General features: G+C 36.3%; 1 protein-coding gene across 1 annotated transcript in view; it reads right to left on the bottom strand.

Moving 5' to 3' along the window:
* LOC101892253 (protein alan shepard) overlaps nucleotides 1-13,869 on the bottom strand; it is a 708,170-nt gene extending 694,301 nt beyond the window's left edge. Inside the window, exons 1-2 of the mRNA XM_059127478.1 lie at nucleotides 13,691-13,869; nucleotides 10,847-10,988 (exon numbers count right to left, since the gene is read on the bottom strand). Coding sequence (XP_058983461.1) covers nucleotides 10,847-10,972 — 126 coding nt within the window. The 5' untranslated portion in view covers nucleotides 10,973-10,988; nucleotides 13,691-13,869. The remainder of the gene's footprint in view (nucleotides 1-10,846; nucleotides 10,989-13,690) is intronic.
* Nucleotides 13,870-19,771: the final 5,902 nt, after the last annotated feature.

Genomic DNA, 19,771 nt, shown 5'->3' on the forward strand with positions numbered 1-19,771 from the left:
CCAAAATCGGTCCACTCCTCCTGGTACCTCCCCCACGAAATATCATTGAAAAGATAATTCAATTTTGCTCCAATTTTGCAAGTCATAATATCACCATCAGTGACAGGTTAGGTGGGAAAATTGACAATATCGGTCCACTCTATCAAGTACCTCCAATTTGGAATAATTATAACTCTTGTAAAATACGATGTAAGAGTCCGATTGTCTTCAAATTACACACATTAACATCTGATTCAGACTTGGCACATCTCAATATTTTCACAAACACAAGATCTATTATAGATATGCAAGAAATCGGACCATTCCTTTTGGTGCCGCCCCCACAAAGGTTTACATTATAACCAAAACGATCGTAAAATCCGAAATAAGCATCTCTTCAAGTTACACGCATCGCAATATTTTTTTTAGCCAAAGACCTGGTGTCAATATAGGATCGGTCTACTCCTTCTGGAACCTCCCTCTAAAGAGGTCAAAATTTCGAGTATACATGAAGTTTATAAAACGCGAAAATAACATCCGATTCCATTCAGACTTGATACATCTCAATATTTCCATCAACCTACCTACTGTGGTACCTCCTCCACAGTAGGTTCAAGATTTTGAAAACAAAACGCTCAAACAAAACGTCCTCAAGTTTCCCACATACAAGCATTTTTGCTAGCAAAAGATCTGTTGTGAAAAGATGATATACATCTGCCATCTCCTTCTAGTACCTCACGCACAAAGGGTGTCATAACTCGAGAAACAAGTCGGTGATTCTTTACAACTTCTTATATCTAAATATTTACCAGAAATCGGATATGAATATGTAATTCATCGGAATTTATAATTTCGAATAAAATTGGATATAAATGTTCGATTTCCAAATTTTGAACCTACCAATATTATAGCCTACACCACGAGGTGGTCAGGGTATTATGTCTTTGTGCATTTGTTTGTAACATGGGGAAGGAAGCGTGATAGACCCATACTTAATTTTGAGGATCTCCATAAAATCACTTTCTGAGTTGATTTATGCATGTCAGTCCGTCCGTCCGTCCGTCTGTCCATGTATTCTTGTGAGCAAAATACAGGTAGCATTTATTATCCGATTGAGATGAAATTTTCCAAACAACATTTGTTTGGCCCAAGGACGAACCCTATTGAAATTGGAGATAATTGGTAAAAATGTAGATATAGCTCCCATATATATCTTCGTCCGATTTGCCTTTTATTTTGCACCAAACGTAATATCAGCCCGAATTGTATGGAATTTTGCACATACAACCAAATTTGGCCTGAAAATAAGTATGCCATGTTTGATCGAAATCGGTTCAGATATAGCTATAGCTCCCATATATATTGTTAATCCGATTTGTTGTATTTATTACCCACAGCCGTAAATGCATTCCGTAACAACGATATTCAGGGAAATATATCAAATATAGCTCAGAAATATCTTTGCCAAATTTTATCGAGATCGGTTCAGATTTGTATATAGCTCCCATATATATCTTTATCTGATTTCAAATTAATTTTCGCCCAAATGGGCAATAGAAGTCCGAATTTAAAAGATACAAATGCTTCGGCATAATTAGTCCTTTGAACTTTAAATAATAATTATAAACATAGCGTGTATGATTGAATTCTCCCATAAAAACTTTTAATTGTTATGTGGAGCACTACTAAATTAGCAAAGTGGTGTAGGGTATCATGAAGTCGGCTCCGCCCAACTTCAGGACTTTCTTTACTGGTTATTATTATTTTTTTTTTATTTTTATTATTTTTTTTTATTTTTATTATTTTTTTTATTTTTATTTATTTATTTTTTTTTTTTTTTTTGATGTATTTAGTATTTTTCCGAATTGATCAAATTCCCAAATGAGGTACCAAATTTTGTTTATGTTCCTAAAAACAATATAATTAACCATATACAAATATACCTCCAAATATACCTCCATGAGGTACACTTTGTTGGAATATCACATCAAAAATAAAAATCGTCTTTAACCGACCTTGGTTTAATTGAAAATAATGGAAAAAGCTCAATATTATATTGAAGATAAAAAATTCCGAAAGTTTAAAAACTGATTTTTGCTTTCAACAAGGTATCTCTAGTTCTAATATAATATATATTTTCGTTTAGCCAGACGAAACTCTGTTAGGACATAATTCCAAAACCACTTGTTGTTCCATCGAAAACCACTACCGTCTGATGGAATTCGATTCAAACTAGACGCTGATATAAGTCTTAAATAATGTTTTCTCCATCCATATAAAAATATGAAAATCGTCTACATATATAACTCTTAACTCTTATTTAGAATGGATTCTTTAATCAAAAAAGTGCCTGCTACGTAGAATGCCTATGCCTACTAATGGAATAGATTTGGAAGGTCTCTCTCCTAGAAAGGACCTCATATATATTTCCAAAAGACATATGTGAAAGCTTTCAATTCATAACGATATTTGCCCACAAAATAAATAAAAGGCATATATCTTCGATACACGAAGTGTAACGACTTTAACGTGTGACCTTAGTTTACAACTACAATGAAAAAAAATAATTCCATTCCGTAAATTTATATTTTATTCATAACACAGCTAAACTATTCAAAACCAAAAAAAAAAACGTAAGACTTTTTATTGGTCAGTTGAAAATTCGATGGCATGACACTGATAAATAGTTGAACAAAACAAAGGCTGAGTTTAATTCTTGGAAAACAACACGACGCTAAAATCCTTTAAGCAGCAGGAGGATGAAAAAAAGTTTTCCTTTTGTTTTGTTTAAAAATCTGTTCCTGAACCAACCCAAAAGTTGGCTGTTTACACGACTTTGTTAAATTTTTGTTAAACTAGAGATTTTAGGTAAACACATTTCCAAGGTTTTGTTTGAAGAAGTAATGCCAGCCAGGTGTGTTGTAGGTTTTGTATAACTTTGAAGGAATTTTGTGTTATGCTTAGCCATAATGTTATTATGTGGGATAAATAGTTTTGGGTGGTTACGGTGGTTAATACTCAGTTGATGGTATGAGACTTTAAAATATGAACACGCAAACAACGCAACTTTATAACTTTAAACCTAAAGAATAAACCGTTGGAAAATATGGCTATGGCTATAGCTATATACGGATATATGTGTCTCAAAATATTGCTTTCCCTACATACAGGGTGAGATAAAAAAAATTGCAACAACGTTAAACTCCATAATTTTTACATTTTATTTTTAATTTTATTGAATGAAATCGAAAAATGTCGGAAATAGCATCAAGTTTTAGAATAAGTTTAGATTTGTTCGAATTGGACACCTTTGGCACGAAATATGGCCTTTAAACGGCCAATGAAACCGTCACACGCTGTCCGAATGTTGCTCTGCGGTATTTTGGTCCATTCCCGGCGAAGTGCTTGCTTGAGGTGATCGACACTTTGGTATTTTTTATTGACAATCTTGCTTTCCAAAATACTTCAGACACAATAGTCCAACCGATTGGTATCCGGAGATTTTGGTAGCCATTGTGCGTTGGAAATGACCTGTACCTCATTTTGTAACCATTCTTGGATGGCGCGTGCTGAGTGCGATGGTCCTGTTGGAATGTCCATGGTCTGCGGCCAAAATGTTTGCATGCCCAAGGCTTTAATACACCCTCCAGAATATTTTCGGAATTTATTCTGATGCCACGGTCGATTAGTACAAGCGGAGAGCGACCATCGGCTGTTACAACGAAAGTTTTCTAAACGGAGAACACCAAATTCGACAGTTCACCACTATCGGCCAAGTGAGGCAACTCTTTAGCTCTTTTGAGTCCATTTTCTTTCTGTTGCGGTGTAAGTTCTTGCACTTTTTGGTATTTCAATGGCTTTACCCTGAGTTCACTTTTCAATATGTGCCAATTGGAATATTGCGATATGTTCAGCTCACGAGCCGGATTTCGGCTTCTTTACTTTTCGATTTCTGTTTTCTTCCGTCCAATTCCATGACGTTGGGCTACGCTAACAGTATCTCGGTAACAAGCGATAGTAAGTGGGGAGGTACCAGAAGAAAAGCTTTGATCTGTACCATCTTTATAACAGATCTTGTGTTGATGGAAATTTTGAGATGTACCAAGATTGCAATCACATGTTATTGACGCCTTTTATGAGCTCCATTGATATTCAAAATTTTGACTCTCTGTGAGGGGTGTACCAGAAGGAGTGGACCAACATATCCCATTTCCACACTAGATCTTGGGTTAATAAAAAATACTGTGATGTGTGAGATATGAAATGAACCGGATGCTTATTTCAGATTTTATGATAATTTTGGGTATTAAAAATGTTGACCCCTTGTGGGGAGGTACCAGAGAGTAAAATCTCTACAAAAATTTATGTCAGATCTTATGTTTATGTTTATGGAAATATTACGATGTGGCATGTCTAAATGGAATCGGATGTTAATTTCCTATTTTATGAGTTTCATGGGTATTCAAAATGTGGAACCTTTGCGGGGGTGGTATCAGAAGGAGTGAACAGATATACTCCATATACACACAAGATTAATAAAAATATTGTGATGTGTGAAATTTGAACGTAATCGGACCCTTACTTTACTTTTTATAGGAGTTATAATTATTTAAAATGTTGACCATTTTCACACCTGAACTAGCACTGATGCAAATATCAGGATTCGCCACCGGAGCTAAAACCCATTACGAACTACAAATACTAATTTTTAGTCAAATCCGTGCCAAAAATCATCAAGTTACCGAATATTGGGAGGTACCGTTATATTGGGGCTATACAAAATCGTGGAAATATACATACAATATTTCGCCACCGGAGCTATTTATGACCTACAAATACCAACTTTTAGACAAATCCGTGGAAAAATGTGCCATAAATCATCAAAATACCTAATATCGGGGCTATATAAAAACGTGGACCTATAAATACAATGTTTCGCCACCGGAGCTAGAACCCATTATGGCCTACAAATACCAATTTGTAGACAAATCCCAGAAAAAAATCTGGCGAAAATCATCCAAATACCGAATATTGGAAGGTAGCGTTATATGGGGGCGATACAAAAACGTGGACCAATATATGCCATTTTCAATGCCAATCATACAAGATACAATACAAATTATTCTGCAAAATTTTGAAGCTCTTCGTCAAATAATGAGGGCTGTATCGTGATTTTAACACACAGACAGACATCATTAAATCTACTTAGAATTGTATGCTGATCATGAATATATATACATTATGGAGTCTACGAGGAATATTTAGAGATCGGTCACACGGAGTGACAAAGTTAATATACCCTCCTTCTCAAGGTGGAGGGTATAAAAAGGAGTAAAAAATACCCCTGTATCAAAGCCTTGGGCATGCAAACATTTTGGCCGCAGATATTGGAAATTGCAACAGGACTCAGCACGCGCCACCCAAGAATGGTTACAAAATGAGGTCCTCGCTTCATTTCCAGTTCAAAATTGCCACCAAAATCTCCGGATACCAATCCGTTGGACTATTGTGTCTGGAGTATGTTGGAAAACAAGTTTGGCACTAAAAAATATCAAAGTGTCGATCACCTCAAGCAAGCATATTTTTGACTAGCTACAATCTTGTTTAAAGTGAAGGAGGGGTGGCTCGCTTGAGGATCAAATTTTTTGTACCAAAATAATCCATGTATTGCTACAAGTAATATTGGCGAAGGCACTATATATCTACAATTTATCGATTCCAAGGAATCTAAATCCGTAAATTTGAAAAAGGGGGAGCTTTCTTCCTCAATTTGAGGTTACTTTCAAAACACCCATATGTTTGTTTTTGTTAGCACTACTTCCATAATCTCTTAATATTTTTCAGTATTTATTTTTTTTCTGTTGGAGAAGGTAATCATTTGTATTTTTTTTTTTAATTTCCCCCTTTTTCCAACCACTGCAGTTCATCATACATTTCCATGCAATAACTTTTGATAGTTATATTTTATATTATTTATGTGTGCAAACAAACAAACAAAAAAAACTAATCTCAATGCCGAAAGTCCATTAGCAAAAAGCAAATAAACATCCATCTGCCAAATTATTGATTATGTTTAGATAGAAACCGAGAATAAAATACATATACAAAAAAGACAGACTTCACACACATACACACTCACATACATCCATAATAATTATCTGTAACACATTTTAATGATTATTACTTATTTATGGTCAAAGTTTGGCAGGAGAGTATAAAACCTATTCACATTCCAATCTAACCACAAATATTCAAAATGTGGTTGTTGGTGGTCTATGAATTCTATGGGGCTTCGAGGTTGTTTCTGTTGTTAGTGGCAGCAATCAAATAAACACATTATAAGCACACGCACACACACACACAACCATGTGCCCTTGGTTCGAAATTAAATCACAAAAATTATTTATGATTTCTTTATATGCTCATTAACTGTGCTGGGCCAAAGGATATGCTGGCGTGGAGGCAGGCATGCACACAGGGGAAAAGAGAAATGGGGAGGGGGGTTCGTTTAATGAACTTCATCCAAATGTTTCGGCTGGGCGGGGGAACAAATTCCGCCTAGACTTCGACCACAAAAGTTTCTGTTTTCCCTCAAAAAATTAGTTGCCATAATCAAATGGCGTTATGTTCGGCGCTGTCACAATTGTATCCACAACACCGCTCGCTCGCTTACACACACATACGCTCGTCTCCGTTCACCGTTATTGTATTGAAATTATTATGACATAAAAGCAAAAATTAAATATTTTTAATTATCCCAACAAACATCTAACAATTAAGAGGGAAGTCATAAAAGTCAATATCATTAAATCATGATTTCATAGACACACACACGCATATGTATGCATACATGCACATGTGTGTTTATGACAAACTAGCTAACTTGGTAATGGGTTACGAGGGGTGTTTCAGAAATGAATATTAGTCCATATAATGAAATTTTATATTCAATAAACTATTTTTTAATCGCCGAGACTAAAAACTAGAAGAAACTAAAATTAGAAGCTCGAGGGAAGTCTCACACCAGGTGTTCGGTAGATTCAGTATCTGCATTTAGGTAGGGTGATAAGCTATAATAATATACTATTACAAACTAGGACAACGTTGCTCAAAATCGTTTGTACAGGGTGAGACGAAAAAATTGCAACCAACTTCAGGCTGCTGTCATTTTTAAGCCACTCGTCCGACAGCTGTTAAAATTACTCCAGCGACAGCTCATAATATTGTTTACAAGCGTACAAGAGCATTTTGGTGAGAATTATCCAGGAAAAAAGTTATTCTCGAAACTTATTCAAGCGTGATAGTGTGTGACACAAGTAGATTTACCTTCTTTACGAGGTCAGTAAGGAGGAAGATAAACTCCTTCTCAAACGAATGCAGGTGGTTCTTTTCGAAATTCCACACAGCCTTAAGGTTCGTCCTGATTAGAATTTTTTCCCTCTCCTTTTCCCTCTCTAACTTGAGGGGGTCTCATTGGATGAACTTTCTGCAGTACTTCACCGACCTCTTATAACCACTCTTAGCCTTTGCTACCCTTAAGTCGAAGCCACCGCGGGATATTGGTGGTTATGGTACCCACCACATCACCTTCAGCCATGGCATCCTGAATCTGGAGATTAACCTCATCGGTGCATGTCGGTGATTCCCCTTCCTCGAGGTTTGACCTCACCACAGCTTCTGAGAGAGGTCAGCCATTCACAAAACCAGATGGAATGGTCTCCCGGCTGAATACCAGGGTCTTGGTTTCTTTGAGAAGGACGGACAGTTTTCTCTCTGCTTTCGCATACCACGTCTAGGAACGTCAGCAGAGTCAACTCTCCAACCAGATTAGAAATCTTATCCGTGGCCATGTGCTTGGTCGGCGCCTGGCTGGAAAGTCACAAACAGCTATCGATCTAGCACTCCAGCATTTAAATGTGAATAAATCGTTTGTGTCTCGTACCATCGCTCGTGATTACCGTGATACTGGTAGCGTAGCCTGACGTCGAGAAAGTGGACGGAAGAAAACAACAACATCAGCAGAAATGGCTCGAAAAGTAAAGAAGAATAAAACCCATGTCGCAGTGGCCGAAAAATGGCGTGAGCTGAACATATCTCAATATTCCATTCGGCAAATATTAAAAAAAGAGCTCGGGGTAAAGCCATTGAAATTACAAAAAAAAATGCAAGAACTTACACCGCAACAGAAAGAAAATAGACCTAAAAGAGCTAAAGAGTTGTATCGTTTGGCCGAAAGTGGTGAACTGCCGAATTTAATTTTCTCTGACGAGAACGCATTCATTTTCAGCTGAAAATATGCACCTTCGGTTGATCACCAGAACTCAAGCGCCGGCCATGGAGATGGTGTGGGCCGCCATAAAAGCCGATGGTCGCTCTCAGCTCATATTAATTGACCGTGGCATCAGAATAAATGCCGAATATTATCGCACGCAAACATTATGGGCACGCAAACATTTTGCCCGCAGACCTTGGACATTCCAACAGGACTCAGCACCATCGCACTCAGCACTCGCCACCCAAAAATGGTTACAAAATGAGCTTCCTCCCTTCATTTCCATCGCACAATGGGCACCAAAATCTCCGGATACCAATCCATTGGATTTTTGTGTCTGGGGTATTTTGGAAAGTAAGGTTGGCACTAAAAAATTCCAAAGTGTCGATCACCTCAAGCAAGCGCTTCACCGGGAATGGGCCAAAATACCGCAGAGCAACATTCGGGCAGCGTGTGAAGATTTCGTTTCCGTAATCTTATTCCAAAATTTGATGCTATTTCCGACATTTTCTGCTTTCATTTAAAAAAAAAAAAAATAAAAAAAGAATGTAAAAATTGTAGCGCTTGACTTTGTAGCCCAGAACTCTCAAATTTGTAATAAGGGTCACTAATGGAGTTTACGATGCATGCACAGTGGGTTTTTGGAAATTAAGTATATTAAAAATACTAAATTGTACTACATTTGGTACCATTTTCGTTCAAAATTTGAAATTTGAAAATTTTGGCATACAGGTTGTTTTGGAAATGTGTATTGAATGTTCGTAACTTTGTATTGGGGTCCGTATAAGTGGTAGAATTATGATGAAAAGGTGGTTTCAAAAATGTATACTATATGTGCACAAAAAGTACTAAATAGTACTATATTTTGTACAATCTGGGATTGGGTGTACAGATAATGCTTGAAATCTGAAATTTGATATTAGGGTCGCTGTTAATGTGTAGACATATGGTGGTGGTTTCAAAAATGTGTTATATAATTGTACGAAGAGTACTAAATGTTACCAAATTTGGTTTCGGGTGAAGGAATAGGGCTGGAATCCTCAAATTTGATATTAAGATAACTGTTGGTTTCAAGGGTAAACATATGGAGACGTTGAATTAGTTTTGGACAGAAAAATTTGATGTGTGTCCATTGGGCAATGGTTCTTCTAATATCCTTTATAATATTTCTCCTATAAATAGGACAAGAAAGTCGGGTCGGGCTGGTCGACTATCCAAGACCCAGATATATACTCTATTTCTCATTATATATCCTGGGAAGGTAGCAAGGAGCAAAATACCTTAATAATCAATCAAGCAAGGGCGGTATTATTGAGCACTCAAGAAGGAATCTACGACGATATGCAAGGCTGGAATAGTCCTTAATGAATACTAGAAAATAGTTGTACGGGACCTTAATAAGCACTCAAGCAAACAATCCAAGCAAAATCTACCCGATACACGAGGATATATAAAAATGTGGTTGCGGTTTTGTATGCCGTACAAAATTTTGTATCGGGGTTATTATTAGTTTTATGGGACCTAAAACATTTCCAAATCCTAATACATCGATACACTACAGGTCACAATTGTAGCCCGATCCTCATGAAATTTAGCCTGAAATAAGTACCAGAGCAACAAGTAAGAGCACAATCCAGGTAAATTTAAAATACTACAGCTAAATAACGATAAATGAAATTGAGAATCAAAATCAAAGAGAAACGGTCGAGACATTTAAAGCCGTAACAACAGTTCGACCAAATTACAGTTACAGCTCCATCGACAAACACTATTGTGGTATTCACGGGACATTTTTCTTCAAATCAAACTGACAACAAATACATCATACTCTTTGCTTCAACGACATTTAAATAAAACGAAAAGAAAAAAACTTCAATATACTTGGCATAAAGGGGAGTACATTTTTAATGAAAACTTCCTTCGAAGACATAATATTGTGATATTGAGGCAGCAACAACGAACGAACGCTTCAACCAGAGGCAGCCAATAATGTCAAGAAGTTATTAAGTTCTTCCTCTGCCAACAAAACTGAATTGGCTTCCTACGCAACAACGTCGAAGCGTTCTGTGCTGGCTGAATAAATGATATAAATGTTACACAAGAGAGGGCGAGAGTGCGAGACATTCTTTATGTGGTAATTTCTTCCTGCCAGCAGCAGCAATAGCGGCAGCTCGAGGAGCATAATAACAATAAAAATATTGCACCATGTAATTAATAATAATTTAGAGCATAATTAAAACTTCCACAAATAAATGATGCAGACACAGGCAGCGTGTGGAGAGAAACTTTGAATTTCTTTTGGAGATGTTATGGGTGTTTTTGAAGAGAAGCTCTATTTGCGATTTTTCCAAATAAATGCATACATGTGTATTTAAATAAAATAAAAAATCACAGTAAGAAACTAAAATTATTTTAGAAAGGCTTAAAATTTGCGTTTTCATAAGAATTCCTCTGGAAAATATTTAAATTACATTTTATAACGAAATTCATGTGTGAGTCTTTTGGAATAGTCTTTCCCAAGCGTAGTTGACACATTTAAAATATATTTACGTATATTCAAAACATTCGAACATCATAGAATTAAATAATACTTACATTTGAAAAATTTTGAGGACGCATTTGTGGCTGCTGCAGTGGTGGTCTCATGGCAACACCCGGATGTGTCATGGGATTCATTGTGGGGGGCACAATTGGTGCTGGACTATAGCGTGGTTGATGCATCTTTCGCAGAAAATGTCTGAAAAGAAAAATGGTTTCAATTACTGTTAGGGTACGAATAAAATTAAAAATAAACATTATAGATTACACTCTCAACATGAAGGAAACCAGTAAGGAACTACAAAAGGCGGACGTTGTCAACTTTAGGATATCCACTATCACTAAGAATACCTACGTCCATATTGACAATTAAAGTATCAATTGCGTATTAATGCTTTGGAACGGTTTAAATTTGAAATCCGAATACGAAAGCTATATCGAATAAAATTTCATTTATATGGGGTTCTTGGTATGACTTCTAGAATGCTCAAATATTAAATCGAAATTCATAAATTATTTAGAAAAGGTTAAATAAAATCAGTTGGTACTGTCGACAGCTGACAATATTCAGTTATTTAAATACAGAGTGAGATAAAAAAAAAATACAACAACGTCAAACGCCATAATTTTTACATTTTTTTAATTTTATTGAATAAAGCAAACAATGTCGGAATAGCATCAAATATTAGAATAAGTTTAGATTTGTTCGAATTGGTCACCTTTGGCACGAATTATGGCCTTCAACCGTCACATGCTGCCCGAATGTTGCTCTGAGGTATTTTGAACAATTCCCGGCGAAGAGCTTGCTTAAGGTGATCGACACTTTAGTATTTTTTAGTGCCAACTGGCTTCCCAAAATACTCCATACACAATAGTCCAACGGATTGGTAACCGGAGATTTTGGTAGCAATTGTGCCCTGGAAATGAAGCGAGAAACCTCATTTTGTAACCATTCTTGGGTGGCGCGTGCTGAGTGCGATGGTGTTGAGTCCTGTTGGAATGTCCAAGGTCTACGGCCAAAATGTTTGCGTGTCCAAGGCTTTAAAACACCCTCCAGTATATTTTTGCGATAATATTCAGCATTTAATCTGATGCCACGGTCGATTAATTCGAGCGGAGAGCGACCATCGGCTGTTATGGCGGCCCACACCATATGTTGACCAAACAAAGGTGCACATTTTTAGCTGGCCTCTTTGGCAAGTAAACATGATTATTTTGTTTGCAAACTGCTGGACAACGAATGTTTTATCATCGAACAAAACCAAATGAGGCAGTTCACTACTCTTTAGGTCTTTTGAGTCTATTTCAATGGCTTTACTCCGAGCTCATTTTTCAATACTTGCCGAATGGAATATTGGCCACTGCGACACGGTTTTCAATCAAGTCGCTTCTTTACTTTTCGAACCATTTCTACTGATGTTGCTGTTTTCTTCCGTCCACTGCCTTGACGTCGGTCTACACTACCAGTATCATGGTAACGAGCGATGGTACGAGGCACAAAAGATTTATTCACATTTAAATGCTGGAGTGCTGTTGTGCTTTTTCAGCCAAATATAAAGAAATCACACTATCACGCTTGAATTTCATCACGAATAACTTTTTTTCCGGAAAATTCTCACCAAAATGCTTTTGCACACTTGTAAACAATATAAAGAGCTGTCACTGGAATAATTTTAACAGCTGTCGGACGAGTGGCCTAGAAATGATAGCAGTCTGAAGTGGGTTGCAGTGTTTTCATCTCACACTGTAGATCCACTATTTATGGTATGTCCTTCAAAAAGGTAAATGTATTTTATTAGGTGTTCATGTGCTGAGTGTAAAAGGTATGTGTAGTTTTTTTTTACACCCTAAGTCATATCGCTATAGAGTATATATATCATTTAATGGGGCCAAATCGTACCTCATCGAAATACCGGTTTTAAATCAGGGGTCCATTTGGAATAAATCCGTTTTAGGACATTTGGAGTCAATCTAGGAATGTCCGTTCGACTTTGGCAAATCCCAATATTTTTATTAGTGCTAGGTCAGGTGCGAAAATGGATAATATCGGTCTATTCTATCATTAACCTCCCACACAACACATTCCAATATTTCTATTAACACAAGGCCAGGTGGAAAGATGGAATGTGTCGGATCACTCCTTCTGGTATCTCCTACACAAAGGGTCAAAATTTTGTTTAAGTTATAATGGTTTCTAGCTCCTTTGGCGAAACATTGTATGTATAGGTCCACGTTTTTGCCCCATATAGCCGTGTTTCCCGATATTAGGTATTTTGATGATTTTTGGCACATTTTCCCATGTATATATCTAAAAATTTGTATTTGTGGATCATAATGGGTTCTAATGTTTCTTTTACCCTAAGGTGGAGGGGATTAAAAGTTTGGCCCGGCCGAACTTAATTTTTTTCTTGTTTTAATACCAAATTGCTCTTTCGATCCAGCTGTACCACATTTGTACCCTTAAACATATCCCTTTATGGCTGCCAGAATGTTATTTGTCGATCCCGGCAAAATCTATTTAAAATCTGTAAATTTTTTGTTTATAACAAACGGGTATCCAATAGTTTGTCTTGTGTTTAAAATAATGTGTCTAGTTCATTATTTATAGCGTCTGGTAATTCATAATAGCCTATCTAACACATCGTCGTAGCGTTGTCGGCGATAGCATCTAACATAAATGTAAATGTCTGGCATCACACAATAAACCCCAACTAACCCCAATTAACGGCACAAAAACAATTTAAACTATCAAATAACGTCACTACTATCATCGTCATTATCACACCAGCCAGGCAGCGACGAAGACGACGATGCCGATGACGAGGATGGGGACTACAACAAATTAATTCCGCATAATTAACAAAAGCGATATTTTTCATGGCACTTATCATCAACACTTACCAATATTGTCGGCGACGATTAGAGGAGGAGTAAAGAGCGACAGTCAGCGCCACTAGTTAAACCAATTAAGATTTTAATGCAGCAACAAAGCTCGTCGCTGATGTGGGGATGAATGAATGCGATTTGCGAGTAGTTTAAACTCTTTTTAAACACGGGGTTCTTTTAATTACCGTGGCATAAAACAGCAACAACAAGAAACACAAACAAAGGGCGGCTATGTGGAGGTGCTTTGTCACACACAAAAAAGACAAACAAACTCACGCACAAACTTGATTATGATATTACAGAGTGGGCGAGGGGGGAAACTATGCAAAACGCTTAAAAATCCACACAAAACTTTCAAACACCACGACGGTATTATTTACAAATCATCAATTGAACACAAACACACACACGAACTCACGCACTCGCGACAACACAACGTACACACGACGAGGTAAAATGTCAAAAGTTAACCGGCAAACACGAATGAATGAATTAAGAGAACGCACGTAGTCAGTCACCTTAGAAGATAACACACAAGAACAAAGAGCACTATTTTTAAGAGACAGCAACACGAAAGTCAATAACCAGGGGAGAGCACATTGGAGCTTTGCAACGGGCGTTGTTTTTGTTTATAATTGTTTGTTTTGTTTTCTTCGTCGTTTTCGCCTTTGCCTCTATCTTTTCTTGTTATGTTTTATATTTGCTGTTTTGTTTTGTTTATTTGTGAGACTTTTGCGGTTTTTTGTTTTTTTTATGCACTTTATACAGAATGAATTCACCTTTTTCGTTTATGTGTGTTGTGGGGGTATAGGGGGATAGACAATGACTGGGAATCATTCACTTCGCGACATTAATTGCCTTGGGGGTTTCTAATTTGTTATAGGTAGTATTTGCACAAATTCAAAAATATTGCAGATGATAATTTAGCTGGAAGATTTATGGATTTCGTTTCTTATTTTAGTTTTCTTTTTTTCTGATTAGAGAATAAAAAAACGTTATATCACTCAGTACTTTGTTCTTTCTACTGGAGAAGGAGGCACACAATAACAGTCTCTTTGGAAGAATTCACATTTAACAGTCTTTGTTTACGTTTATTTGATTTTTTTCTGTAATTTTCCTTCGATTGACATAAAAATAGAATACAATTTGTGTTGTTTTTTGCAAAAAACAATTTGTTTATATTTTATTTTGAGCACTTTGAAATGAATTTCTGTTTTGCTAATTGTTTATGATTTGCCACTGTGTTATGATATGTTGTTTGGCTTGCAACTGAGGACAATGACAGCGAAATACTAACAATAGTAGGACTTCTATGCAGCAGAGTTGCCAAAGCATGTGTTGCACATAGGAATGGTGGATTGAGAAAGAAAAAATTGTTATGAAATAAAATGGTCTGTTCCAGAATCTACCACTTTTGCATTTTTTTTTTTTTTTTTTATAAAAAAAAATTGATTAGAGTAGTAAATTTTACATTCTTCCAGTTCTGGAACAAAGCAAAATTTTTAACGTAAATCTAACACTAGATATCGTAGAGATAGATTCAGAGTAGATTGGGTATTTTAAGTGACTCAAACTAAAAGATTGGGATATTTGGAAAACGATATTATTAAAGGATGTATTTGTGTATGACGAGTGGTATGTTTAACAAAATTTATAAATTTCCTCTTATTTCCGGAGTTCCGCGGAGTTATTTATTCCATATCCTAGGAAAACGTGTTTTTTATACCATCCGCCATACATAGTACGGAGGGTATATTAAGTTCGTCATTCCGTTTGTAACTCATCGATATAATCATTTTAGACCCAACAAAGTATATATATTCTTGATCAGCGTAAAATTCTAAGACGATTTTGTAAACACGCTACAGTCTAAAGATATAAGATAAGATAGGAAGCCACAATTTTGCACAGATCTCTTTTTTGTCTGCAGGCAGGTCAAGTTCGAAGATGGGCTATATCGGTCCACGATATCGTATAGCCCCCATATAAAGGTACCCCCCATATTCGGTATTTTGATGATTTTCCTTGTGAGTATTTTACCTCCTGAAAGAGAATTATTAATATAGGTCCAAGGTATCGTATAGCCCCCAAATAACGGTACCCCCGATATTCGGTATTTTGTTGATTTTAGCCACATTTTCCAATGGTATTGGCTGAAATTCCACACAAGCAGTTCCTTGTGAGTTCTTTATCCCTTGGAAGAGAATTATCTGTATAGGTCCACGATATCGTATAGCCAACATATAACGATATTCGGGATTTTGATAATTTTATCCACATTTTGCAATGGAATTATCTGAAAATCCACACAAGAAGTTCCTTGTGAGTACTTTACCCCCAGACATAGATTTGTCTATATAGGTCCACAATATCGTATATCTCCCCATATATCACCACATTCCGATTTTAGGTAATTTAAAGATTTTAAAAGAATTTTTAATGGATTTTATTTTTTGAAAATTTTCTAATTCGTTACAAATGGTGTAGGGTATTCAAAGTTCGGCCCGGCCTGCTTTTTTACTTGTTTTTCAATATTTTCTTGTTAATCGAAATTTTTACCCCTCCTTCTGAAGGAAACTCTCTAAGTGTTGCTGGTCTTGGAGCAGCCTCCGAATGGCGATTTAATCAAAATCCCAGAATAAACAGGAAAAGAGGCTGAAAACTCTGCGACTGCCTCAATGCTAATTTGAATGGAAATGAATATAGAGCTCTTATAACAGGGTTATAGCCAAACCGCTTAACTCATAAGACAAATATTTTTCATTCACATTGCAATAATGCCTTTCATATATTTATTGAGATTGGAATTGGTTACGGCGTTAGTGATTTTCTGTCACCCGAATAACAGAATCGTTAGCCGGGAATAGGTTTTTCTTAAAGCCAATTACCTTCAAGTCGCAAATATCCCAAATGCCGACGTCACTCCCGATACTAATATCGCAATTCTAGATCTTTCTCACTTGTTTTTATCCGACGCTCACCCACAAATACCCGGTCCCTACCCCAAATATTATTAAAATTCCCCTAAAGCACAATTTGTATGCTTTCGGGGCTCTTAAAAATCAAGCATGGTTATATGAATTATATTAAAAAAGAAAGCAAAGGCTATCGTCGTGTTGGGGAGTTCATGTGATATCCTACAATACCATAATACATTGGGAAGTCCCTTTAGGCTTTAATCCATTTTGGTATATTTCATTTTTTTTAAATAGTACCATACAGCACCGCTCAAATGTTACCTTCGCTTTTTGGTCCTATTTTCGCTCTCTGTCGCGCTGATATTAAAAACAAATTCAAACGAAAGGAGTGATCCGCTGAATATAATCCAATGATCGTCCAAAATTCAAGACTTCTGCCCTGTCCTGAACTCTAACGTCATGCATAATTACGTATCGATTGGTTTTTAATTGTGGCCTGTAGAACGACTGCGACCTTATAAATCTGTGTTCGGTAATGTAACACCTCGAAATATTGGTCCAAGGCATAATATACTATATATGTTAAAATCCGGACGTTTCCATTTTTCTTATATTCTATATTATATATATTATATTTCTTATATATTATATATAATGACCCTTTGATTTGTGGAAGATCACAGATAAGGATGTAGAACAACTTCGTAAAACAACAGAAATGCAGCCCTAAGGCTAAGCTTTTTTCCTTCCAAAATTACATGCAACAACGAAAATCCTGGATTTTACTTCCAAAATATAATCTAAACAGTTTGGTCCATGGAATTAGCTTTAATGCACGTCCCGCCGAACTTTGAATACCCTCCACCATTTGGAACGAATTAGAAAATTTTCAAAAAATAAAATTCTGTTAAAATCTTTGAAATACCTAACATCGGAAGATGCCTACATATGGGGGTATACGATATTGTGGACCTATATTGACAAATCTGTGTCTGGGGGTAAAATACTCACAAAGAATTCCTTGTGTGGAATATCAGACAATTCCATTGAAAAATGTTGCTAAAATCATCAAAATACCGAATATCGGGGAGGTAAAATTATATGGGGGCTATACGATATAGTGGACCTATATATATAATTCTCTTTCAGAGGGTAAAGTACTCACAAAGAATTCCTTGTGTGGAATATCAGACAATTCCATTGAAAAATGTGGCTAAAATCATCAAAATACCGAATATCGGGGAGGTACAATTATATGGGGCCTATACGATATCGTGAACGCATATATATAATTCTCTTCCAAGGGATAAAGTACTCCCAAGGAACTCCTTGTGTGGATTTTCAGACCATTCCATTGGAAAATGTGGCTAAAATCATCAAGATACCGAATATCGGGGTACCGTTATATGGGGGCAATACGATATCGTGGATCGATATAGCCCATCTTCGAACTTAACCTGCCCCCAGACAAAAGAGATATCTGTGCAAAATTTTAGCTTCCTATCTTAATTTGTTTTGACTGTAGAGTGATTACAACAGACGGACGGACAGGGCTAAATCGTCTTAGAATTTTACGCTGATCAAGAATATATACACTTTGTTGGGCCTAAAATGATTTTTTCGATGAGTTACAAACGGAATGACGAACTTAATATACCCTCCATACTATGTATGGTGGAGGGTATAATAATATGCAGCTCCTTTATAGTCTACTAGTGCAGCTTCACACATTAAAAGGCTACAAGCCGCTTAAAATAAACTACTTAAGCAAGATTATATGAACTAGCTAATATTGAGACAGTACATATCAGATTAAGAAAGTTAACAGAAAATTTTAAAACCTGATGTTTATTTCAGATTTTTCTTATATCAATGAAACCTTCTCTAAATCCATATGAATTGTTACTAAACACTTGCAATATTTTGGAAATAAATTTAAATTGAATTATCTAAAGTTTTTTACTAACTTGAATTAAATATAATAATAAATTTTCATCTTCGAAGCAGCGAAGATGAATAATTCACCGAAATCAACCAACCAGCTATTAGAATGGCAACTCTGTGCAGTAGAAAGAAATTGCAAGTAAACAGCAAAACATGTGAGAGGGAAGAGCGAATGCAATGAGAGGCGGGAGCATTTTGTTGTTATTGTGAATTAAAAACGTCTGGGGACCTATGCGAGCACCCAATGCAGAAACAACAATCAGACAAACAAGCAATGCGGCGACGATGACGACAGTGTCATAAACCCCAAAATATACCGTTCAATTACTATCGTCTACTATGTTGTTCAGTTTCATTCATTCGTCTTATCTCAATTTCTCTTTATTTTGTATGTTTTTTGTGAATTTTTGTTTGATTTATAAGATGACAGAATGGATTCCATTGAAATTGATACCTATTTGTAAATAATAAACAATGAATGGAATAATTGGTTTCATTGCACTTATTCGTACAAAAACAACACCAAAGGGTCTTCTTGAGGCATTGACACCCCTAATAACCGTATGTTTTTCCTCCTTTGTCTGATGCTTCTCCACCCTGCTGCACCTGTTCTTTCTCTTCTTTTTACATTGTTTGCATGTCTGCTTCGCATCTTTGGCATTCACATTCATTTCTCGCCCGCTGCCCACAACCCCCACCCAATAGGAGGCACATACACACATCTTCTTTAGTCTTTTCTTATTACAAAATTTGATTGATTTTTGTAAATAATTCAATTATTACAATGATGCAATGCTCTCTCACGACAAACAAAACAATTTACTCTTTCACTTGAATGGCCACGAAAGATTTATGTGACGAATTGTAATGGTGTTTTGCCAGAATTTGTTTTTGTTTTTCTTGTGGCCTCTTGATTACTTCGACTGGCTGGCTTCAAATAACAACAACCCAATAGGGAGAGACAAACATTTCTACATGGCTGCTGTGCACTTCCCCCAACAACCCATTGATGGCAATTTTATTCTTGCAACACCTCGTCTCGCCGGTTGCGGTTACAAAGAGAATATGCACAGAGTGGAAATGAAGTAAAATAAACAAAACAAAATGCAAAACAACAATTGTATGGGTACATAGCGTTCGTGATAACATAACAGAACTGCACCAATCTACCTGGAAATGTTAAGGAACATGTTAGTGAAATGTAAACTAAGCCGTGGGGCTAACAGAAAATGTT

Source organism: Musca domestica, unplaced genomic scaffold, assembly GCF_030504385.1.
Source record: "Musca domestica strain aabys unplaced genomic scaffold, Musca_domestica.polishedcontigs.V.1.1 45, whole genome shotgun sequence".
Lineage (NCBI taxonomy): Eukaryota > Metazoa > Arthropoda > Insecta > Diptera > Muscidae > Musca > Musca domestica.